The following is a 24,925-nucleotide window of genomic DNA, read 5'->3' on the forward strand; positions in this document are numbered from 1 at the left end:
CTTTTACCATACCTTCAGGTGCTGCACTATTTAGCAGGTCAGAAACCAGCAGATCTTGCAAGGCATCTTCTGCCTTGTGTCATCCATGCAGCTGTACTCAAGGTAAAGGAAGAAGGTAAATAACACTTGTTAAAAAAATGCAGTATACTTTGTGTGAAGGTGGAACTATTATTACAATATACTTCATGTTTTAACAACAGAATCGGTGGAAGATATTTCTTCAGTAAAGAAGATAATTAAACAGATAATCACCCACTCCAGTAAAGTCCTCCGGTTTCCAAACCCAGAAGACAAAAAATTAGAAGTAAGGGGTTTACTTAACTAAGTTTGAGAAGGAACGTCTTTAAAAGGCATATAACAAAATGGAAAATGCTTTCTCTCTTACGCAGGAAATTATTAGTCAGATTTTGAATGTGGAAGCCACTATTGCTCGGGCAAGGTCACTGAAAGCCAAATTTGGGGTAGAGAAATGTGAACAGGAAGATGAACGCAAAGATCTAGAAAAGTGAGTAATCTTGAATTCCTTGTTTCATAGGCATGTGCAAGTCATGTTTCATAGTAACTCCCTCTTCTTGCTTTGTTTGTTACCTCAAAGTGCAAGGCCATTCCAGGCTTATCTGCTGCATTTTTCATGCATTCTGGTGTTTGGATAGTATAAGCATGGCAGGTTTATTTACACCTGTATTTTGGAAGAAGGAAACATGCCACCCAGAGCAGCCGCCAACATAAATGGTTATTCTTGGTGTCAAGTTAAGAGTGTTCTCTGAAGAGCAGAAACCATGGCTAATGTTTTGCTGACGTAACTATTAATCATGGGGAAGGATGGCAGCAAGAATGTGCGGGTGTGAGAGCAGGGACTTCGCAGGAAGTGCTTGGTCCTGGGGCTGCAGTGTCAAGTGTGTTCATATCCCCTCAAACACCGTATTTTATTTCCTTGTAATATTTTTTATCAGGTTTAATGTTACATGTTAGACAAACCATACAAGAGAAACAAGAGTAACAACTTTACTAAAATAAAGGCAAAACAAAAGCTATGTCTACGTTCTCTATCCCACTATTCAGGGGAAAGTTAGTCTAGAAAGCATTTACATACAAATAATAAAAAATGGGGAAGGGTTAAGCTGGAGACCAGTCGTGTTGTGGTATAGTATCCAAACTGTCGGTTGTGATTTGGGTGGCAGAATTCGGCCACTTTGCTGCAACACATGAGCTGGTTAGATGGTACCATGTATTATCAAAGCTACATTTTAATTTTACTCCTCTTAATAGTCTATTATGCACTGTTAATTTCTCTGCCACTGCATTGGTCCTCTCCCCTTGAAGCAAATGCTGTATAATATCTGCAGTATGGGCAATCTTGAAACAGGCTGCTCCCAGTAAGAAAAATACAGTGGTGCCTCGCAAGACAAAAAGAATCCGTTCCGTGATTCTCTTCGTCTAGCGGTTTTTTCGTCTTGCGAAGCAAGCCCATTGACGGCTTATCGGCTTAGCGGATAAGCAGATAAGCGGCTTAGCAAAAGGGGGGGAAAAGGGGGAAAAAGTCGGAAAAACTCACAAGACATTTTCGTCTTGCGAAGCAAGCCCATAGGAAATTCGTTTTGCGAAGCGCCTCCAAAACGGAAAACCCCTTCGTCTAGCGGGTTTTTCGTCTTGCGAGGCATTCGTCTTGCGGGGCACCACTGTAGTAAGTATTTATGGATAACATTATGCATGGTAATGGAAAATAGATAAAAGATCAAAACCTTGGTCCATCGGGATGACTTCCAGAACTATGGCAGAAATCTCAACACAGAGTGTATTTGATTTGAATAACTAATTCTATTGCCAGTCATCCAGAGCAGGAACATTAATACATGCAGTGTACATCCATGCATAAACTGGCCTTAAGCTAGATACATGGAATTTTATATGTGAGCTCAGCTCCTTTCTACCACTCAGCTGTGGTACCAATATTGAAAATATTTTTAAAATATGGTTGTTTCTTTCAAAACAGAAAAACTAGTTTATTTTGCTGACTTTTTCCTTTCCTTCCTCTTTCGCTACCAGATTTGTGAATTCTTTTCTGGAACAGCCAGAAGTCTCAGTCATTGGTGCTGGAAGAGGACATGCTGGTACTATAATTCACAAGCTTTTTGTGAATTCACAGCGGGTAAGATGGACTTTTTAACATCTCTAACGTAGGCCATGTAAGATTACTCTCAGTTCAAAATGCCAGGCTTTGAAAGTGCCTCCGTGTATAAGAATACTACGGCTATATTAAATATTCAGCTAAATGTAAAATGGGCAATACTTAACAAAGCACAGATTATAGATCAGTGTGTTCCTTCCAGGGTGGTAGTTCTGTGAAACAATTGTGGGCGTTTTGTTGTGCATTAATGTACGTAAGGTCCGTTTGTACTAATGCACATTGATTGATTGAATGAAGTAGTAGTTTTTAGGTTGCCAGAACAAAATGAACTTTTCATTTCATAACAGCTACCAGTGTTTTCCAGGTCTAAATTTTCATTGTGTGATATAATGGCAGCTTCTGGAATGCTGTAATGTATGTTTATATTTCAGTCCTTTGCTATTGATTACTGGTGTGGTCTCAGGGAGGACTTGGGTAGGCAGAAGACTTTAGGGAGTTACTCAAGGGCCTAGGAGAAGATTGGAAGTGGAATAGGAGCAAGAGAAGGCCTGAAAGGACAGGGGTTGGTTGCACATGGTCATGAGCTGCTAATGTGAGAGAAGTGGAAGTTTACAGAATGTTTTGAAACAACCAAATAATTTGTGGCCGCAGAGAACTAGTTGGCGTATTTAAGGAACTTGTACTCTCTACTCTGAACCCAAAGAAGCCCTTGCTCGGGCAGACAGCACACCTGCAACTCCATTGGGGTGCACTTGCTCATTCCGCTAGCCTACCTCCAGCCCTGCTTGCTGTTTTGGAGAGTTCCTCCACCTTCAAGGGAATGGCTTTGTAGGAACACAGAAGTCTGTAGTGAGAAGGGTCTATTGCATGTATAAATCTCTGTATTTCCTATGACAGGAGAAATATGAGGAAGCACTTGCACATGGGAAATTGCTCACAGTAGATGAAATATAGCAAGTGAGAAGATAAGAACTTAAGGAAGAATATGATTGGAGTAGGAAGCATGCAAACTTTCTGTGTTGGTGAAAAAAACCCATGCAACTCTGCATTCATAATGAAAACATGATGAAGTTTTCACTTAATTACACAAGGTTGCGTCCCATGCTGTTTAGTGTAGGGGCTGCCTTGGGTAGGATTGGGAAAGCCCCTTGCTGAAGTGATCTTCTGCTTGTTCTTTTAGAACACGAATATCAGTAAAAATAATGCTTGCTAATAATTCATTTCTGCAAGGTCATTAACTGGTAAAACTTAATCCCAGTAGTATTTCATTTTAACCAATGGATGGACTGATTTTTCTCCCCTTAGCTTTAAAATGCATGATAAAAATAAGGCACGTTTAGTGATTCACATCCCTGCATGTATTCTGATGCACAAAAGCTCCTGCAGCTGTAGGCTGCCCTGTTCATTGTAATGGCAGCATTAAACATCCATTTCAGATGAATATAAGTGGATAGTGACTGCCTCTGTTGAAATGAATGAACTCCTTTTGTCTATCAGTTGCTAGATTAGGACATGTATGGAAAGTTGCATCTGCTGAATGGGTAAAAATGAGATTGATTAGACTGGAATATTGTTTAAATTTACCATGTTATCTGTACCAGTTCTGCATCAGTGTGTTCTATGTTTGCTTCATGTTCTGAGTGTTTATCACAGTAGCTCTCTTGACTACAACATATACTTGGAGGGCACTCTGCCTTTTAAAGCAGACAATTCTGAAACCTCTCTTGACCCCATGTGAGTCATCTCTGACTTGCCTTTCTTTATCTTTTATCACTGGTTCTCTTCCTTATCCAGCTGACTGAATCTTCTGAGGAGGTAACTAGATCTTTCCCTAATTTTCTAGTCATCTGCCTAACCTCATGTAGGTGCATAGAAATGAATGCTCTAGCAGCATAGTGCAGTTGCTTGATTTGCCTCCTACTGATCACTTGCATAGTCAAACCATTAAAATAACTTCATCTTACCAACTTCAAACAAGATTTTCTGAAGCCTGAAGTTTTGAAACCAGGTTCTGAAGTAACTTGTGATTGAAAAGCTGGAGCCTTAAGTGGATGTCTAACTGGAGGGTATTTGAAGTCTAAAGGCCTCACAGAGCCATGCCATGCTTGGTAATCTAGTTGTTGCCTATGGCTTCTTCAGATGTGCATGTGTTTTGGCTGGCAAGGACTAAGCATCATAAACTGTTGCAGGAACATTTGTCCACTTTTATTGCAGAAAGCAGTTTAGTTTTTGCTGCTTTAATACTTTCTCTTGCTTTATTAATACTTTCTCATAAAATGCTCGCATGAACAGATTTATGCTTCTCAGTTATGAAGCAGCTGTAAACTAACTATACTCCCTTAGCAGGAAAGTCATATTTTTTTACCTTAGAGATGCTTTATGAAAGAAATTTAACTCATTTAGTAACCAATTACTTCCTTGGTGCTAAGAAAGACAGGCCATTTGTGACCTACAGTAGTTCTCATCCTGTTTGAGTGGCAGGACTCCCTGAAACAGGGAGTTGTCATAGCGCACTGCTGTGCTAGTATAAGGTCCCAGGCCCAGTTATGTCCTTTATCAAACTAAGGTAGCAGGGCTAAAAAGGATCACTGCAAGATGGGCGAATTAGGTGGTCATGTCATGTGAAAATACATTAAGCCCTGATTAACACTGGTTTCCTTAGATACAGACCCAAACACTGTAGAATTCATAGCAAAGCTCTTGTAGTGTTATTTTAATCATAATTTGCTGGAACCTCAACATTACATTGTTTTGACTTTTAACTAACAAATGTCATGTTTTCTGTTTTGGAGACCAGTCTGAAGCAGTTCCAAGGTCCACTTCATGAACTTGACTGAGAGTGGTCTGTGGTGTTGTCAATTGTGTGGCCCCCAAGGCTGTGTGTTTAATACTTCTTTACCGGCATTAGTCGTGTTGTAGAAGCACAAACTTAAAAACCTACATTTCTTCACTTTAGAAATCCACTGCACATGGTGCTTTCATTGTCACACTCATTCATTCTCCTCTTACGTATCCGTCTGTGCCTGCATATTGCAACTTCTTCAAAGCCAAGACTCACTATCTGTTTATGTAGTCCTTATTTTTGAATTATCCTGCCGTTCCTTGGTTTTAAAAATGATTATGGAGCTAACAAAACACATCAACAGTGAGGCTTCTGTATTTTTTTAGGTTGCCACAATGATGCCCCTTGACGAAGAACTTAAGAGGTCTGGCTCTTTGGATGAGAAACGTTTCAGTTCCGGAATAGCTGGAGACTTCCCCCTGCCTGCAGGGCGTGAGGTTATTTTGCGCACAACTGTCCCACGGCCTGCCCCTTACTCCAAACCTCTGCCTCAGCGCATGTATAGTGTTCTCACAAAAGAGGACTTCCGACTAGCTGGTGCCTTTTCATCTGATACAACATTCTTCTGATGTCACTGTGTAGCCTGCCGACAATGCATCTCTGCCGGTGGTTCAAATGGTCATTCCATGTCCAGTACTCTAGAGCTGAGGATAATCCTTTCATAAATTTAGTAATCAGTAATAAAATACTCACAGACTAGTCACTGAGGAGCAATGCTTAATGCCAAACAACTGTCTCATAAGATGTAGGTAGAACTTTAGAGTAGACTTTTATTTGGGAAAACTCCGTCTGCATATATGTGTTAAAGGGCTTCGGAGGGATGCTGGGAATGGGATTGTTGGGGAGCAATCCATTCCTGTTTACAGTGATAATGAAAATATCAGAACTCAGCAAATATGGTGATACTTGTAGAATTCTGCAGCCTCATGTGAAAGTTTACTTTGCTCATCTAGACCAACCTGACCATCAAATGTGTAATGCCACCACCAGTGGGTTATAAACTTTGTTTAAAGCTGTATGTAGTCTACACATAATAAAATGCAACTCACTTGTGGGTCTAAATTGCTGTGTATATATTACTAAAGAACAGATGGACCAAAAATTTAAACTACCATCCATCAAAAGTGTGATTAAAAAGTGGTAATTTACTATAGTGAATATACCAGCAGCATTTTTGCCACAGGATGAATTGTACTCAAACCCTCTGTACCACTGGCTTTCAACTCTTAGAATCATGCTGTTTGTTTATATACTGTTAGAAAAAGTAAAGGGTTATTTTAATGCATTGGATCTATGTGTTCTGTTCTTGTAAAGAAATGCTACATGTTAAGGTTTGAGGCCATGCCACTGTTTTATGACCATTCATTCATTTTTTTATACAAGACTACAATCCTAGCCTCACTTACCTGGCAGAAATCTCATTGAATTCAATAGGACTTAATTCTGAATAGACACAGTTAGGATTGTGCTGTCAAGATAAGCAGCTGAGCAAAGCAGCAGATTACAAGGACAAACCTCATGGTGCAATTAGGAAGCTAGAGGTTACAGCAGTACTGATATTTTAAAAAGCATATTCTGCTATTCCACCACTGTACTTGTCATATATGAGAAGATGGTTAAGGGCTAAACTGGTGCATTTCTCTCTGTATTAACCACTAATACAGTTTGGGGAACAATTAATTAATTTTTATTGGTCTATCACTGTCAAATGCAATTTTACATTCCAAATCTTGTACTAAGAAAGTACAAAGATTTTAAATCCAAAACTTTAAAATGCCAAAGATGTAGTAGAGATGCGTCTGCATGTATAATGTTGCCTTTCTCAACATTTATCTGCCATGATAACTCCAGTATCTAGCCTTAGAAAAAGCTAGGTGATTGGTTTAGAACAATCCCACTAAAAGTCAACCTATTAGTTTATTAAGGTGCATGATTAATCAGTTTGATGAACTACACATAAACTACACATCTGAATTATTTGAGCTTCATAATTTCACAAAAAAATTGGTAATATCAGATCCATACTTTAAAGCTACAGATTTTCTTTTCATTTGACTTCTTTCCTTGGCTTGCTTTGCTGTTCTCTGAAAGGAAGAGAATAGTTAGATAAAATGCATTTCATATCACCGTATACTGTACAGAGAAACTGGCACTGATTACAGCATCTTGATTAGACTGCAAATGTTGACTGGTGTGGTAACTTTTAAGATGGTCTAACATATATTGTCTACCTGAATTACAGAACTGCATTGCATCTAAAGTAAATAACCTTCGGAGTGCAGTTATCTGCCTGGCAAATGAGAGAATTTGCCAACTTTTAAGAATTAAGGAAATGCGAAAGAATAACTGGTAGAGAAACTGACTACAGGGCAAAGAATAAATAGATCTAAGGATAATGTTTGACCAAACTGCTGGAGGCAGTGGAAGACAGGAGTGCCTAGCATGCTCTGGTCCATGGGGTCATGAAGAGTCGGACACGACTAAACAACAACAACATGCATAATGTCGAAGGGTTGTTTCAGAGTATTCTGTACTCACCTCCTTGTGGCAAACCGTACACAATGTTTGAAGATTTTCCAGGGAACACTGTCCTCCACCACCATAAACTGGCTTTATATGATCCACTTGCCAGAACTGACCTTCAGTTGGGTTCTGTATAATTTCATTTAACTGCAATTAGATAGGACATTAGATAAGCTACTAAGCCTTTACCAATTAGGAATGAGCTTGTACATACCTTTCTACCTCCTTTCATGATTTGGCTTAATCCAGGCACAGGCAAACTCAGCCCGCCAGATGTTTTGCAAGTACAATTCCCACCATCTCTGACCACTGGTCCTGTTAGCTAGGGATGATGGGAGTTGTAGTCCCAAAACATCTGGAGGGCCGAGTTTGCCTATGCCTGGTGTTAAGGTAACAAGAGGTTGCTCAAGAGCAAGTAGGCAAATGCCTCCCTGCTCAGCTGTGAAGCCTTGCTTTTGATGCCAAAATAAACTTTCTCTGTGCAGAGTGCCACTCTCCCGTGGCTGGCTCATTCACTGGCAGAATCTGTGAGTGGGCGGTCCTTAAACCTTCCCCAGCAGAATAGTTTATTGACGCCCAATCTGCGCCTCCCCTCTGAGCGCGGAAGCCTACTGCGCAGGGAGGGCGTGGGTGACGGAGGACCTCTCTCCTCCCTGCTTTGCCCAGGCAAGGTGTCCTGGCACTGCCTCGCCTCCTCCAAGCCCTGAAGCTCCTCTCCACTGGAGGCGTGGTTACTCTCCTCCACTGAGGAGGTGCTGCTTCCCATGATCTTTGGGGGTTCTCTGTAATCCATCTGGCTTTTCCCCTCTCGCCCCTGAGCCGATGGCAGTTCCCTGACACCTGGCTTAATCAAACACTTACTGGTTAGTCAAACCAATCTGCCATAACATCCAAACAACAATTACAATCCTAGTTGAAGGAATCACAAAAACTACAGTTTGCCAGTTCAGATGTAATGCCAAACTGTGGTTCTGTTAATCTAAAGCCATGAGGAAAAATGATGGCTCATAGACAAACACAGCTTGTTCACAATCCTCCAGAAGATCTGAACATGGACTTCTAAATGTAGCTAGTACACACATCCTCACTACCAGATTATCAACATGTATTGGAGGGAAACATCATACCCCAACTCTTGGTTCTATGAACATGAAATAGGGTGTCATCTAACTAAAGTTGTTCAAAATGTTAATGGTTTTAGATGCATATGTAAAGAGCAAAAGGTAAATAAATATACATGTGATGGCTATTGGACCAGGTCTGTTGTTCTTAGATTAGAGAAGAGGAAGTTGACAAGTTATAATAAAGCTAGTGTTAAGATCAAGTGATACTCTTTAACACCTTTTGAAATTTAGCCTTTTAGGTTCTTGGAAATAGTGTTAAACCACAGTTTAAACAACTGTAACAACAAACAGTGTCTTCACAGTGTAGTTTGCTGGCAGAATACAGGTGACAGGCTGGGTTTGCGTGCTGATAGTTGGACTATGCAAATACTGGCTTTGAAAGGCTTCAAGAGCCATAAGCCTTCATCTTCTAAAGGAAGATGTGATTTTATAACATAACATGCTCACAAACTTAACTTTTACTTGCAGAAAGTGAGGCCTGCAGCTCAGCACTGAATGCAAGTCTCCCTACTGGCAGGAATCTTTACAGCTAGGGCTTAAGATTCTTCCTTTGAAGTTGAATCACCTGATGTCATATGTGAGTTGACTGACAGGTGGGTGATCCCACCCACCTGTTCAAAGTTGCTTGGATCCAGTTCCTTATTCCTGATTGGTAACTGACTAAATCCAACAGCACATTTTACCTGAGCTAAAGGAAGCTTGGACATCCAGGAGCTCTCCAGAAGATTTTTACGGTGATTCTTTGGGGCATCTCTGACACAAAGGTAGAGTTCCTGGGCATTCAGACAACACTTCTGACAAACCCCATGTTCTATCTCAAATACTTTAGTTCTCAAGTAGCTTTGGCTAGTGCGAAATAAGAAGTTATCTTGACACTTATGAGAACAAAACCGTGTGTCACAGGCAGTTGAGGTGGACTTCCGGTCAATCTGGACTGCTGGCATTTGGCAGCTAAGACAAAGTGGATTTCCTTCATTATCTACAGCTTGTAAGTAGCCTTTGCCTAAGGTGGGCTCCTCAACAGAATCAACCTGACTAGAGCCTGATATGAGGGCTGGGCAGTTCCCATCTTCTGAAGCCAACCTAAAGATAAAACAGGTCAGTTATTTTGGTACAAGAACAATTTCCCCATTTTGTTTTTTTATTTTAAAGAATTTGTAACCCACCATTAAGTTTTCAGGGCACTTTCCATATTTAAATTTCAATTATACAATATAAGGGGGTGGGGAAGAAGTCGAAGAAGCTTAACATAACCAGAGTTAAAACCCTGGGAAAATAAAAAGGTCATCTCACACTGAAGACATAAAAAATGCTGCCAGGTAAGTCTCTCTGGTAATGCTCAGGCATTACAAGCAAGAATGTGCTCTCTCAGTTGCCATCTGCTTCATCTTAAGATAGGGAAGCTAACCAGAGGATCTTTGAAGGTGACAAATGGTACAGGCACATATAGGTGTAGGCATTCCTTCAGGTCCACGTTGTGTACGCTTTGAAGGTAAGGATCAGCACTTCAGAAACAGACCAGAAATCAATAGAGCTCTTTAAGCACCAGCAAGCATAAGGGTCAAAACTCTGGGATGTATCCAGTCTCATATAGTCACTCCAATTAATGCATGAAAATGTTAGGACCATAGAGTAAGCTGTCCTGCTAGGTCACACCCACTCACCTTGGGAGGAAGGGCTATCAAACTCTCTGATCTCTCACTTTATACCATGTGAACCCTACCAGTAAGGATGTCTGGGCTGGTTGCTCCAAGCCTAGACCATGTGGCTTTAGCAAGACAGCTTTGTGTTTCTATACAAACAATTTAGAAACATTTACACCTTGGAACTAACCTAGCCTGTCTTTTCTTGCTGCTGTATGGAAGAGCACATGAATCTAACCTTTGAGAAGTTTGTAAGTAAACCATCTTTTAACTTGCCAAACGTGGTCTCTTTCTAAGCTAAGGGAAGTGGGAACTTGAACCTTTAAAATATCCCCTTCTAACAGCTTATATTTCCATACTTTGCTGCATGTTTTGTGATTTTATATCCCTGCTGGGGCTCTATCACTAAAGAGTACTAGCCCCAAACATGGATCTTAGGCACACAAGGAATTCTCTTTTTATTATACCACTAAAGTATTTTCCTTTTAACCAAAATACTAATTAAAACCACCAAAAACTCTGTAGTAGAATGTCTGCTTTGGATGCACAAACTCCCAGATTCAATTCCTGGCATCTTTAGGTAGGGCTGGAGGAGACTTCTCTCTCCGAAGTGCTAGAGAGCTGCTTCCAGTCAATGTCAAAATTACTGGCCAAGAGGACCAATTACCTGTCTCGGCATAAGCAGTTTTATATGTCCTTCATGATACGCTCCTGGCAAACAATCCCAGTTATTAACTTTGCTGCTGTCTTTCTTACCAATTGCAATTGCTGGGCTGTCTTCAAAGACAGCTCCATTAACAACACATTGCAGTAATTTAGCCTGGAGGTTACCAGGGCATAGATAACCATCACAAACCTCTCTGTCTAGGAGGGGCTACAGCAACTGTACTCGGCTGCAGAAAGATGCTTCAAGTTACAGATGCCGCTGGAGCTTCAAGTAATAGCTAGGTCTGTAAGCACCCTCATGTTGCAGATATCTATTTTAAGGGGAGCACAGTGCCATTCAGAACACCACCACACACCAAAAATACTTCCATTTTGCTTGGTTTCAGCTTCAATTTATTGGCCCTCATCCTACACTAAAGGGCTCATTTAACTTTTCCACCACTTCATCTGCAAAGACAACTACCATCATCCCTGGTCATTGGTGACGCTTGCTGGGGCTAATGGCAGTTGTAATGGGAAATTACTTTAATGTGTTTGGTTAGATAAAGATTGGTTTTGATTAACAAAGGTGCCCAGCTGTCAAGAACTGACTTAATACTTTGAAAATGAGGGACATGGGGCTTTCTCCAATGTTGCCATTTCTTTTGCACATTAGACCTGAGCAAAGGAACGTCCTCTAGCCTGCATCCCCCCCAATGCACTCCAAAAAAGCTGTATGGAGAGCCTCTAGATCAGGGATAGGGGAGGAAGTCTCACTGCATTAGCAGATGCAACCTACTGAAATCAGTGTTACCTTGCATACTTGAAACTTACTTTGTAGAATTGTTGTCCTTTTCCCCAGCAGAGGCAGTGTGGGCATTTAAGGCAACTGGTTTTTTTTTAGTAACTATACGAACACTGCCCCCAATACTGTCAGCCTTCTTTAGTGAAGCTTTCGCTACATCCTCTTTTGTTATGTACCTAGAAACATAGGAAACATTTCTTTGTTAGTCTGTGGGTCAACGCAAAACACTGAGATGCAGAATTCTTGAGGAAATTCCCCTCTCAAGGTAATCCTGGTTTTCCACATGCAATCTGTAAAACACTCATTTCCAGCAGCTTTCTCTGTTCTATTTTAAATAAGATCCATTATTACATTGATATGAAAATTATCATCAGGGTGATGAATTACTTAATTTTCTATTGTAATAACATAGGGATTCATGAGTTCTGAATCCTTTGGCATTGTTTTTGCTAAACCTATTTCTCTCACTGTTCCCCACATTTTATCATGCAAAAGAGCCTACTATATCAAACCAACTCGGTTAAAACTAGTTTGTAATTTAAGTCATGTTTGCATCATTAAGGTGATTTATTTCCCATCCCTCTACCGGAGTGAAAAAGAGGCTGTTAGCACACACCGTTTGGTACTGCTGAGCTTGGCTTGTTGTTTTGACAACAGCTCTTCAGCAGCAAGAATGGGGCTAGAAAATAGCTGGCCACTTTTCCTGATAATTCTCTGCTTCATGGCTGTTAGACCACTCCATTCTCTTACAAACCTCAGTATCTGGAGGAGAAAATACAAAACATAATAAAGTCTGATACACACACTGTATTCCAGAAGACATATTTAATGCTGGCTTGCAATATATTTTTAAAAGTATCTTTATGGAGCACAAATATAAGAAAATACACAGAGAATGCATACAAGATAACTCACAAAAGTACAGGCCCATACTAGTGTGATGCTTGAGACTGAATGTTATCTACAAACTTCTCTAAATTAGGAGTGTATAGGGCATGCAGCAGAAACAAGAAATTTTGCCAAATCCTCCCCCTGCTCTCATATTGAGGCCCCTCTCAAGCAGCTGTGTGCTCCACTTGCCAGCAAAACAAGCACAGCAGCAAAGACGACCCAACATTTCTTTCCCCATCCTCACATCAAAATGAGTGACAGACAATTCCCATGCTTCTTCCCCCACCCCAATCTCAAGTAGCTGCTTGCCAATTGATCTAGGTGGCTGGCAGGCAGCAAAATAAAACAAATAAAGCAGCAAATAGGTGGAACCTGTACATCTTGTCATAACTGTATTTCCATACTAGAAAATACTTAACCTGTTGAATTTGTGCTTGTCATACAGCTGTTAAAGGCACAAGAATCCTTTTCTCCCGACAGCAACTGAACAAAAGCCTAAGCTTCTATCCTGTATTCAACTACCTGGTATTAAGCCCTATTAAACACAAAGAAACTTACTTTTGAGTAGACATGTATACCACTGTACTGAAAGTTAGCTTGAAGCTAAATGGCACCTTAAACTTAGGTTATGGGCACAACCATGTGTCTAGGTGTGTTTTTTGTATAACAAGAATACAAAGCTGAAAATGAATGAACTGCAGCTAAAATATTATGTTCATTTTTCACATGGTCTAGTCCTCCCCCTGCCCACCTCTCTAATATTCTTAAGAGGGTCTCTTCTCCAGTCTCTGAGTAGCTGGAAGTGCAGAATGTGCCTAGAACAGCGGGAGTTTAGAACACTGACCCCCCACCCCACCCCACCATAGTCCTGTTTTGTACCCATCTTGATGCGTTTTCCTGGCTGGAATGTGTTAACAGTTTAAAACCAAAATGAACAGGAACAAAAGTTAATTCTTAATGTTATTTGCATGCACCCTGTGCAGTCTTACTGTTTTATTTTTAAACCCTTTCTCTACCCATTATATTGCAGTGCTAAAGTATTTTTCTACAAAAAATGACTGATGACTGACAATGGAATTGAGTTCCTAATTCTGCAGATGGGCAATTTAATTATGCACTTGAGTATATGCACAGACAAGGGAAGTGTGATATTCCCCCTCCCCCAAGTAACACATTCCACTAAAAAAAGCAATTACGATCTGTATATGCCTAGCTAATAATTGAAAACCTGACACCAAGGCAGAACATTTTGTTACTTAAATGGAAAACTGCAAGCATACACCCTGGGCATTATTTATAACTGCAGCAATTGATCTTACCAATGAACGGTTCTGTTTTTGATGAAAGCACACTGGTAAATCTTCCCAGTTATCCAATTTTATATCCAGCGGAATGAAGTTACAATTCAGGGGCTCCCCATCCTAGATGGATCAAATAAATGTTTTTAAGTCTCCTAAATTAGGAAGGTATTCGGTTATCTGAAGGTTTCAAGGAAGTTGGTGATTTTCCTACCATAAATTTATCTTCAATTACTCATCAGAACTGCTTCTTACAATAAACCAACAACAAAATTCATGGACCTTTCATTTGCCTCACTGCAGTTGCACTGCCAACATTCTAGTTTGCTGATACCTTAGCCCTGAGCAGTAGACATGTTTATGAACCATCCCATGACATCAAAGATGATGAGACAATGAGAGATGGTCCTACAGCATAAGACAATTTTAACCTACTCTAGGATGTACTGATAATTTTTCATTTCTACAGAAAAGAAGCCTACTTTAAACCACATTAAATATATTACACTGAGAGAGAGAAAGAGAGAGAGAGAGAGAGAGAAGAACCCAACAACAGGCCAACAGCAAACAAGTTATTTGTAGTGTGTTTTCTCCATCTTTAGGACAGAAGCTCCCAATACAACAGTGAATGCAATGACTTGGATCTAACAGGGACCAACATGACCGCAAAGGCAATTTTGCTTTCATGGGATATGTCCCCAATTTCTCCCAATCCTCTCCTCTTACGGTGTCCCTTTGATTTCTGCCAAATACCCCTTCCTATAAAACACAACTCAAATCTGCATTCAAAAGAATATGGTAAAGTTTTTGCTGGTTTGATGCCTTGATTATTTGCAGGTGCGGGGTGCGTTACTTCATGACTTCCCCTTGCTTCATGACAAATTCCCCAGGCTTACAACTTGTCACGGGAAGCCGTGAAACAACGCATCCCACTCCTGCAAATAAACAAGGCATCAAACCAGCAAAGACTTTACCATGTTCTTCTGAATGCAGCTTTGAGTTGTGTTATATAGCAAATACTGCCAATCCCCCTTCCTGTCACAACTTCCCACGCTGCATGCCCTTTCAGGGGGTCCTTCAGTCCTTAGGAATGTCTTTAGGGAGAGAACAGCAGGCTACAGAAGGGAGAAAAGGGCAGGAACTATTGCATAATCTTCCAGGTTGGATTGAAGCAAACAACAGCAGCAGCACCCTACCACTGTGTAGATGTGAATTCTGTCTGTGTTCCTACTTGCACAGAACTTCAGGCCAGAATATGCTGGGAATGATTCCGAGTCTTCTGTATGCTCTATAAATAAAGGAGAAATGACTTTCATCAAAACTCATTCCCCTTTCTTCTCCTTAGGGCAGACTAGACAATATAGCACAGGCATGCTCTACCCAATGAGCAGGAAAGCTCTCACTCCTCCTCCACCACCAGTTTGTATCAAGCTTTAGTTTTTATGAACCAGCATGGCCATCTCGTGGCATAATCGCTTTTGTGTAAGACACTTGTGCCAAACAGAAGTGTGACATGAAACACTGGCATAGCAGAGTCTCGAGGCAACCTGTGCCAGGTCCAAGTCTCAGCAGTGGCCTTTGGGAGTGAGGGTGTGGGCAAATGGACCCTTGATTGGTTTTCTATATTAAACAGCAGAGTGTTTTGTGGCACATTTTTTTAACTTTGTCTCACTTTGCTAAATGTAAGTAAGCTTTACTTGTTTACAAAAAATTTCCTTAAAGAAGCACATATTAAAAACGTTGTTCATAACATGCCCAAATTGCTAGAATACAAACCACAATTCTGTAAAGAATCCCCAAATCTACTGGGAGCAACTGCTTCACCATCTCTGAACTCTCTCAAGGCTTTTTTCATCTGCAGAATTATTTGTGATCTCTGAGATGTATATATAAGGCATTGTGGGTGGTATTCAACATACTGAAATTAATGGACTTAACTTAGTCATCTTTATCAATATCCAAAACTTAGTTGAATACCCCTCTTTGATCACCACTTCTGGGGCTCTTGCAAATATTCTGCATGTACTGATCCCCAGAGCATTATAATACACAATAAAATGACATGCTCACCACAAGGTAACTATGCTCCAGAAGGAAATCAGTTTTCCTTACCCACTCTGAGCTCTTGCTCACAACAGTTTGATTGCTCATTTATGTCTTCCTTCGTTCCACTGGACATCCCAGTCAGTGGTTGCTCTAGGATATTTCTCCGGCAACTTTTATGGGCTGTCCCTCCTGCATCAATAAGGTTTATAATCTCTCGGGCTGCGCTTTCTTCCCCAATCCCCGGAGAAACAGAATTGCTGATCTGGCTTTCGTTCTTTATACCTATACATGTTTAAAAAACAAACACCACAAAAACAGTAGTCAACCCTCTCTTACACTCAGGTCGATAGGTAACAGCAAAGCCTACAGCGCATTCCTAGCAAAGTCCACTAGTTAGCTCTTGAAAGAAGAGTTGCCAACACAACCAATTATATAGACAGTTCTCCATAGAGAAGGCAGGCCATAGCTTGTGCCTGCTGACTCTTTCCCTCCTAGTACAGAGTGGCATTAGACAGGATGATGCTATACAGCCACCCAATGCAGAAAAAACTTTTATGTCTGGTTGCTGCCACATGACTGGCAACTCATTGCATAGGCTTCATGAACAGCAACCTTGGCTTTGATCCTAATGTGTGCGAAAGCTTCATTCTTGAAATGAAGACCTTCTCCCCTCTTTCCCACTGTTAGTCCATCAGAAACCTGCTCCAGAGTATTTGGGGCCCTCAAGAGAAGAATTTGATATGGTATGGGATAAGGGCTGCAGCAGGAAGAGGGAGACTGGGAGCCATCATGAAGTCTTCTTGTACAGGCTGAAATGCTGTTCTGACTGTGCAGGCAGGGGAGAGCTTTGGATCCAGGCCCTAATACCGAAAAAGAAATTCAATCTGGGGGACAGAGAATTCTGCAGCTGCAACAGTAAAGTGTGGTAGATTTGGCAGCCCTGAGGTAAGAAGGCAATGAGCTTCTCTGTGTGCAAGGTGGACATATGGCAAACACATGCAGATAAAATCCAAACTTAAAAAAATGAACAAAACCTTATACAAATTGAATTTTGGATTTAGGGTTGTTAGGTATCTTTTATAAATATAAAATGCCATATATCCTTTCAAAGTCAATCTCCAATAAAATGACCTATCTTATAATAAGGTAATTGAGATAGCTACAGTGCATTGTCTGACCAAGAATAGTAATAAAACACACACGTTTCATGGACTTGTGGAAAGAAGTGTTATTTCCTGAAGAGGACTGGGAAAAGTAAGGTGCCAAGGAAATTGAATTTCTACTACAAAGTATTACATTTACACCATGGTAATATCAGAGGCACCCATTGCCACTGAATGTATGGCATGTTATACTTTATAGGCAAAGTGAAGATTTTGGAAGCTTTTTCTGAAAATTTTAAGAAAAAAAGTCACTCAAGTTTTTCTTCCAATACTTCATATTTTTAAGCATTCTTTTGTGCCATTTTAAAAAATGGCTTTTTTAAAAAAGAAAGAAAGGAGATCTTAATTGGAGCACGGGGCTTACTTACTGTTCTTTCTCCGAGGAGATTCACACATTTCACAATAAGGCAGCAGTGAATTATTACTGAAAGTGCAGAGGCTGCAGCGCCAGGTTGTCTCAGAAGGGCATCCTTTGATTGAATTAGGTAATGGTATGCCAAAACCTTCTTGTGTGGTTTCTTCTGTAATGGGAAGGTTTGTTTTTCCAAATGAAGAGTTCCTCCTTTTCTCAGGAGAGCTCTTTGGAGTTGATGGCAGTAAAGCTCTTGGTCTCTTTGCTTCTCTACAAAGCAAATCCTTCTCAATGAGTTCCTCAGAGTCCAAAGAACCACCATTTGCCTGGTCCATTTCAATGGAGGCTTGAGAAGAAGCTGGACTGAAGCTTGAAGCCTTATCACAAGATGGAGTTTTTCGCTTTTTTTCAGCATTTGGTTTTGGTGAAAGGAAGGCACGGATATCATGCTGCTTTTCCTTTTCAAACTAGGGCAGATAATAAAACAACCATTACATCTCTTTCATTGCAAACCATTGTCTCAATCTTCCATTTCTTAATTTATTAACCTTTCCAACTGCAGCGTTTCCCCAATAGGTAGTCTTTTAATACAGCAAATTTTCAGTGGAAAAACTTGACATATCAAGAAAATATTAGGACCAATATTCCAATCTGGTGGATTCTAGACTACTTCCTAACCTATCGTTGTGTTATTATTTCTGGTAAGCTGTCAGTGCAACACTCAAAAAAGTTTATGTTCTGTCTTGCTAAGATATAGCTTCCCATGAAAGACACATTATCAGGTATGCGTTAAATATATTAATTTAGTTTATGAATTTTATTAATTTGATTCATGCTACTGAGCAAGTCGGATGCTACATGGGAGATCAGCAAGGTACAACACCAGTTTCAACTGCTGCAGTGAAGCCAATGATTGAAGCCTGGTGTCATGATAAAATCATGGGATTGGCATGGTATTCAACTACATTTTACTCATAGCAGCCACGCAGAAATCAATAAACATAAGTTAGGCCCATTGAGGTCAATGGGTGTACTCTGAGTAAAACTTATTGCAAAGGCAGAAAAGCTTTTTCAGTCCAACGACAGCATTATGCTGGGGGCCCATGCCAGTGGTAGGTGGGAGCAAAAGTGGCCTGAGCAGTAAATGTGGCTTACCTTTATAGCGTAGACTACACTCCAGCTACACAAAAACCAGAGCTTTCACCCACCACCAAGACAAGTAAGAGACATTGCCATTTGAGGAGGGGCAGGACCAGTGAGAGGTATGGCCTACTAAGAGTCTTGAGGGACATGTAAAGAAATCCTGAGGCCTGAGCTTCCCAACCTCGAGTTTATTATGATGGGAACAGGCCTAGCCCCCCCCCCTTGAGGTGTTGTGTTGCCCTTCACCTGCTCTGGTATGGCTTCAAGGTGTTTGGAAGGTTTCAGTGTAATTTTTGGATTAATTACAGCTTCTTGAGTCATCAAAACCTGACAAACATTGGGTAAATGTAACATTTTTGTTTGTTTGGAATAAGTCAGCTTTCAGCCTCGGTTTATAAAAATGGTTTGTTTCAACAAACCTCAGTTAAGATGAATACAGTGGTGCCTCAGGTTACATACACTTCAGGTTACAGACTCCGCTAACCCCGAAATAGTGCTTCAGGTTAAGAACTTTGCTTCAGGATAAGTACAGAAATCGTGCTCTGGCAGCGCGACGGCAGCAGGAGGCCCCATTAGCTAAAGTGGTGCTTCAGGTTAAGAACAGTTTCAGGTTAAGTACGGACCTCCGGAACGAATTAAGTACTTAACCTGAGGTACCACTGTAATAACCATACTAAGATATGGTTAAACAAAAGGTGAAGGTGAAAGCTTCTAATTGTGGTTGCATGGAAGAGAGGAGAGGCATGGTGCTTGTTCCAGAATGGTAGCCAATAGCCCCATCCCAGCCAAGGTCCAGAGTTATTTTTGCAGTTTACAAATGGTTCTTACTTGACTCATAGGCTAAATAGATCTTCACAATACTGTAACTGCATGCAAATGATTAATGTTCCCAGCTTGGTCAAAGGAATCACACAGTCAAAAACATACTAACTTTAATTGCCATTTTGGTTATTATAACACAGCTGGAGTCATGTTAAATTGCTTTGGATTTGCATGCCATCTTGGGTCTCAGAACCTGAAACCTAAGAACAAATCTCCCCCTTCTTGTATTATGCTTAAATGAACCACCTAACTGCAAAGCCATTTCTGCATATTAAAGCAAAAGGTTATATGTATCCAATCTGGCAGGGTATGCACATGCAGCCTTTCTGTATTTAAGATTAACCAAACTGCCTTATAAAGCCACAGGCTAATTGATGTATCATACAGACAACATATTGAGTACTCAAATTAGTCTGGCACAGAGCAGTGAACTGCTCTGCAGTCATTCCAAGGGTATTATCCATATTTACAATGAGGCTACTGCTTGAAGAAGTGGATTTTGGCTGTACCAAATCTGTTGAGGATCCTTTTCGGGTATGATATACTGATAAATGGCAGCAGGGTGCACTACATTTGCTGCACAGTAGTAACCAGTGACCTGGCAAAATCCCAGGTGAGTTAGCACCATCATAAATCCATAGGTTTTAAAAAACAACCAACAACCCTAAAAAGTAGGAAATGAATGTATTCTCACAGAAGTTATAGCAAACTCCTAGTCAGTTCACAAACTGTTGATGAGATTTTGGAATCAAATTACAATAGCTGATATAAACTGAAGGAACAACTTCCAAACACTCATACAACCACTCACCAAATTATTTTGGCAGGCAGCTATATTACGAAGCAGAGATCAGAAGCAACATTTCACAAGTGAAACAAGCAAATTTTCTTTACTAAAAAAAATTATGAAGGGCGGTATTCAGCTAAGTTTTACTGAGAATAGATCTGCTGAAATGAATGAAGTTAATACCTCAAGGGACCATTTCTCTCCATATGAACCAACCTGGACCCTGTGATCATCATCAGAGGCCATTATCTGCCCCCTCCATGAGGGTTCTGGAAGGTGGCCATATGAGGACAGGCCTTTTCTGTGGGGGCTCCTCATTTGTGGAATTCTCTCCCTAGGGCGGCTCTCCTGGCACCTTCATTACCTATCTTTAGGCACCAGGTGAGAACATCCCTCATTTCCTAGGCTTTAGACTAATGAAACAATCCTTGGCCTTTTAAACAGTCTGTGTATGGGTTTTTTATTGCTTTGTTTGCTACTGTGTTATGTATTTTTTGTGTTTTTATACTGTGCCCTGGGATCCTCGGACAAATAGCAGAATGTAAATTTAATAAATAAGTACATAAAAATAAAGAATGAACTTAACTTAGTCACAGTCATTAATTTCAATGGGTCTATACTCTAAGTAAAACTTAATTGACTGCCACACTAAGTATGACTGTGGCAGTGATCTTGAAATTACTATTTTGTGCGCGTATGTATCTCTAATTGGTGCCCTAGCATCCATGGAAGTGATCTGATTCATGTACTCCTGATTCATGTACTCAATTCTCCCTCCCTCCCACAGATCAGCTCCTTTCAGACAAAGAGAGAGAGAGAACAAAAAAGAAAGGGCACACACAAATGCACTTCATTTTTCCAAAGGATTTGTGTAAAAGCCAGACCCAGTATGATTAATCTGAGCCTTGAAATGCATAGAGTTCAAACAGGAAGTGGGAAAGAGCACCATTTTCAAATTCCTCCTTCAGCGTTTTGTATTTTGCAAGGGAGAAAAAGGGGGTGTGGGTCTCCAAGGCTTTGTAGACACTGGGGGATATTCGAAGCTTACAATGGTGCCACGTTGGCAATATCTGTACCGTATTAGCAGATGTCTCTGCAAGATCAAAAGCATTTTGACAAGTGCACGGGTACCAATTGGATAGTATCCATACAGACTGACATACGTTCAGGCGCAAAATAAGCAAATAAATGGTTGCAATTAAACTAAAATAAAGGGCATGTATAATCAATAAGATGTGAAAGTGATTATTGGCAATGGAAGTCCCAGGTGGGTTTCATGGTTTCGGGTCATTTGAATAGAATGAAGATGGACAGACTATTTGAATACAGCTAATAAAAGTTTAAATTGTCCAGTTTGCTTTTGGATTAAAAAAAAAAACAATGAAACTGCGAAACAACCCAGACTTGTCCAACAACAAGAGAATATAGGTACATATAGGATGTCCTGTGAATCTCAGGTACTAACATGCCTGCAAACCAAAGCAGGAAGTCTAAGTATGTAGTCCTGGCAACATGGCAATTCAAATTACATCTCATGTGAATGCCCAGACTTCAGAAATACGTGAACATGTTAAGCACCACACATGATCTCTTTTTGTACTTTAAGGTAAAGGGACCCCTGACCATCAGGTCCAGTCACGGACGACTCTGGGGTTGCGGCGCTCATCTCACTTTATTGGCCAAGGGAGCTGGCGTACAGCTTCCGGGTCATGTGGCCAGCATGACTAAGCTGTTTCTGGCGAACCAGAGCAGTGCACAGAAACGCCGTTTACCTTCCCGCCGTAGCGGTACCTATTTATCTACTTGCACTTTGACGTGCTTTTGAACTGCTAGGTTGGCAGGAGCTGGGACCGAGCAATGGGAGCTCACCCTGTTGCGGGGATTCAAACCGCCAACCTTCTGATCGGCAAGCCCTAGGCTCTGTGGTTTAACCCACAGCACCACCTGCGTCTTTTTGTACTTACGTGAGTGAATAAAACTTCATTCTTTATCTCATTTAGATTTTCATTTGGGATCCATGCTTCAGCAAAATTCAAGAAATTCCACTTCTCTTTGTCACCTTCTTGCGCCTGCAGTTTTTCTTTCTTGCCATTTAGTGCGGTCCCAGTAACACTGGCCTGCAGACAGAAAGATTAAAAACAGTTTCACACTTGACAACATAACTTCATCCCATGCTTGTCTAGGGTGGTGCATAGGGTTGGGGCACAGTACTTTCTGGGTCCAGAAACTATTCTTTCCTACCCCAAACCAATGAACTTGCTAAGCCTCTTCTAATGCCAGAGCAGGGGCAGCAGTAGGCAGCCCCTTTGTCTCAGAAGCAAAATCAATTCTACTTCTGGATGGAAAAAAGCAATTGAGAAACGATCTGTTCCATCAGGCAGGAGAGAAAAAAACTGAGGGGACTGAGCCTGCCTCCCAGAGTCCTTTGCTCTCCTGCCTCTGTCACGTGACAAGGGTTGCTACTCAACCCATTTGGTTCATCAGCAAAAGCCTAAAATAAACAATTACAGTGGTACCTCGGGTTACATACGCTTCAGGTTACATACGCTTCAGGTTACAGACTCCGCTAACCCAGAAATAGTGCTTCAGGTTAAGAACTTTGCTCCAGGATGAGAACAGAAATCGTGCTCCGGTGGCACGGCAGCAGTAGGAGGCCCCATTAGCTAAAGTGGTGCTTCAGGTTAAGAACGGTTTCAGGTTAAGTACGGACCTCCGAAATGAATTAAGTACTTAACCTGAGGTACCACTGTACATTTCCAAAGGTAAAGATTCCAACCAGACTGCATGCCCTATGCCCCCTGGTTATGTAGACTAAATAAATTGTATTACAACAAATAACATGTCTTAAAATAAATAGTATTTTATTATTTACTATCATTTATCTTACTGCCATTGGCCATGCTTGCTTGGGGGCGATGGGCGTTGCCCATGGCCAAGTAGTTGAGCAACATCTGGAGGGTCAAAGGTTCCCCACACCTGCTTTAAGTTTACCTGAGGGAATCCTGTTGTGGATTTCTCTGCCATCTGAAGTACAGGGCAGATGGCTACAAGGCTGACAGCCTTCCCAGTATTTATGGTGCTCTGTACACAAGAAGGAGTAGCAGGACTAGCTCACGTTCCAGGTTTTAGAAGGCTTCCAGACACTGTGTTTAGAAGTCCTTCTGTCAGTCATAAACAGATCAAAGGGGAGCACAGGCTATAGATAATATCTGTTGCCGACTTGTTGAAATGGGCTTTTGTAAAGTGAATTTTAGCAAGCATCACTGACTATGTGTTTTAGTGGTGATATTTATATGGTGGTTTTAAAACTGAACCACTTCAGAAGTATATGCATAGAAGCAAGGTATAAATAGGTAAAAAATGAGAAGCAAAATTTCATTTAAACCTATTGTGTGTACCTCTAAGAAGTGTCATGTGTCTCTTCTGCCTTCTCTGTTGAGTCAGGTTTACGGATATAAAACTACTTGTCAGTCTTATATTCTTCTTAATGGTTCAGTTCATCTTGTTTTCAAATTCACCTTTTAGTCATCAAAGCTAGATTTTTGGCTTTACTTTCCACATGCTACCCAATATATTTAGAGCTAAAATGGTTTTGAGGAAGTTTTAGCTTTGGTCCTAATGCTTTATAAACACAAAAACTTTATTAACAGGACATTCTCAACTGTCTTACCTGTTTGTTTGTTTTTTAAAAACCTGCTTAAAAAATACACACAAACTCTGTTTAATTCTGTAGCCAAAGGAATTTTAAATTCTATCATTTATTGACCTTTTCTTCGGATACAGAGTCATGCCTCCTCCCAAGAACCAAAAGTCATATGAAGTGATTAGGGTAGGGGACAATCCAGAAAATAGGGTTGTTAGGTGTATGTGCACTCACAATGTAAGGAGGGTACTATAGTCGATATATTAGAGCCGTGCTTTGGACAGTGAGGTCTGCCAACGTTTAAGTGCGAAAACATACCTTGCGATTCAACATTCCCCACATAAGAGGGTCCAGCGTCCCATTTGCGACAAGGTAATGGATATTCACAGAACTGCACTGTCCAATCCGATGCGCCCTGTCTTCGGCTTGCTTTATGTGTCCAGGGTCCCAGTATAGTTCAGCAAAAACCACATGAGTGGCAGCAGTAAAGGTTAATCCCTACAAATAAAGACAAAAAAAGAAGGCTCCAGCTTGGAAAGCAGAATCGACTAAAGGGAAAGGTATTTAATGCTTTTGCCAGAGAGTCCTCACGTAATGCCTTGGGCTCAGAAGGCTCAGTTAAGTCTGAAAATGGTTAGCCAACATGGTTTAAGGAACTATGACAAATTACATTTCCAGTTACTGCTGGCGCCCACTGCCTGCAGTAGGAACTCCCAATTTGGGGCCCACCTCCCACCTTGCACTCCTCCCTTCCAGCAAAACCTTGCCACAGCCTGACACTAAGGTCTCTTTAAGTTTCAGGTAGATCATATGGAAGGAAAGGCGTAACTTCCTCCCACCCTTGCTTTCTCTCCTGCCATCTCCCACCGCTTTCGGACTCACCCTTTCCCTGCAAATGCCAAACCATCACTGCTTGGGCTCACTTCTCATCCCTCCTCTGAACTTCTCCCTTCTCCTCTCAACAGCCTTCAGTAGTAATCATGGATTTTTCTTTTGTTCTATCTTATCTATAAAACCGGCTTCTGGAAATCCTCTTATCTCCGTTGCTCCATCCTGAGTACCTTATGCAG

The 24,925-nt window shown here is 40.9% G+C and overlaps 2 protein-coding genes across 7 annotated transcripts in view; one reads left to right on the forward strand and one right to left on the reverse strand.

Annotated features, from left to right (window-relative positions):
* RAB3GAP1 (RAB3 GTPase activating protein catalytic subunit 1) overlaps window positions 1-6,255 on the forward strand; it is a 28,282-nt gene extending 22,027 nt beyond the window's left edge. Inside the window, exons 20-25 of one of the 3 annotated variants that reach the window (XM_079993301.1) lie at window positions 19-115; window positions 201-304; window positions 390-505; window positions 2,047-2,149; window positions 3,923-3,943; window positions 5,297-6,255. In XM_079993301.1, the coding sequence (XP_079849427.1) occupies window positions 19-115; window positions 201-304; window positions 390-505; window positions 2,047-2,149; window positions 3,923-3,943; window positions 5,297-5,539 (684 nt within the window). In that variant the 3' untranslated portion in view covers window positions 5,540-6,255. Of the gene's footprint in view, window positions 1-18; window positions 116-200; window positions 305-389; window positions 506-2,046; window positions 2,150-3,922; window positions 3,944-5,296 lie in introns of those variants that run through there. The other 2 variants (XM_079993302.1, XR_013843019.1) reach the window with 2 other exon arrangements.
* Window positions 6,256-6,874: 619 nt separating this feature from the next.
* The window catches only part of ZRANB3 (zinc finger RANBP2-type containing 3), a 43,173-nt gene continuing 25,122 nt past the window's right edge, over window positions 6,875-24,925 (reverse strand). For all 4 annotated transcript variants that reach the window (XM_079993188.1, XM_079993189.1, XM_079993187.1 and 1 more), the window contains exons 11-21: window positions 24,174-24,353; window positions 22,177-22,329; window positions 17,477-17,927; window positions 16,012-16,227; window positions 15,096-15,187; window positions 13,921-14,022; window positions 12,327-12,472; window positions 11,740-11,886; window positions 9,301-9,700; window positions 7,509-7,640; window positions 6,875-7,054 (exon numbers count right to left, since the gene is read on the reverse strand). In XM_079993188.1, the coding sequence (XP_079849314.1) occupies window positions 6,956-7,054; window positions 7,509-7,640; window positions 9,301-9,700; window positions 11,740-11,886; window positions 12,327-12,472; window positions 13,921-14,022; window positions 15,096-15,187; window positions 16,012-16,227; window positions 17,477-17,927; window positions 22,177-22,329; window positions 24,174-24,353 (2,118 nt within the window). In that variant the 3' untranslated portion in view covers window positions 6,875-6,955. The remainder of the gene's footprint in view (window positions 7,055-7,508; window positions 7,641-9,300; window positions 9,701-11,739; window positions 11,887-12,326; window positions 12,473-13,920; window positions 14,023-15,095; window positions 15,188-16,011; window positions 16,228-17,476; window positions 17,928-22,176; window positions 22,330-24,173; window positions 24,354-24,925) is intronic.

This window comes from Podarcis cretensis (assembly GCF_951804945.1).
Source record: "Podarcis cretensis genome assembly, chromosome: 1".
NCBI classification, from domain to species: Eukaryota; Metazoa; Chordata; class Lepidosauria; order Squamata; family Lacertidae; genus Podarcis; species Podarcis cretensis.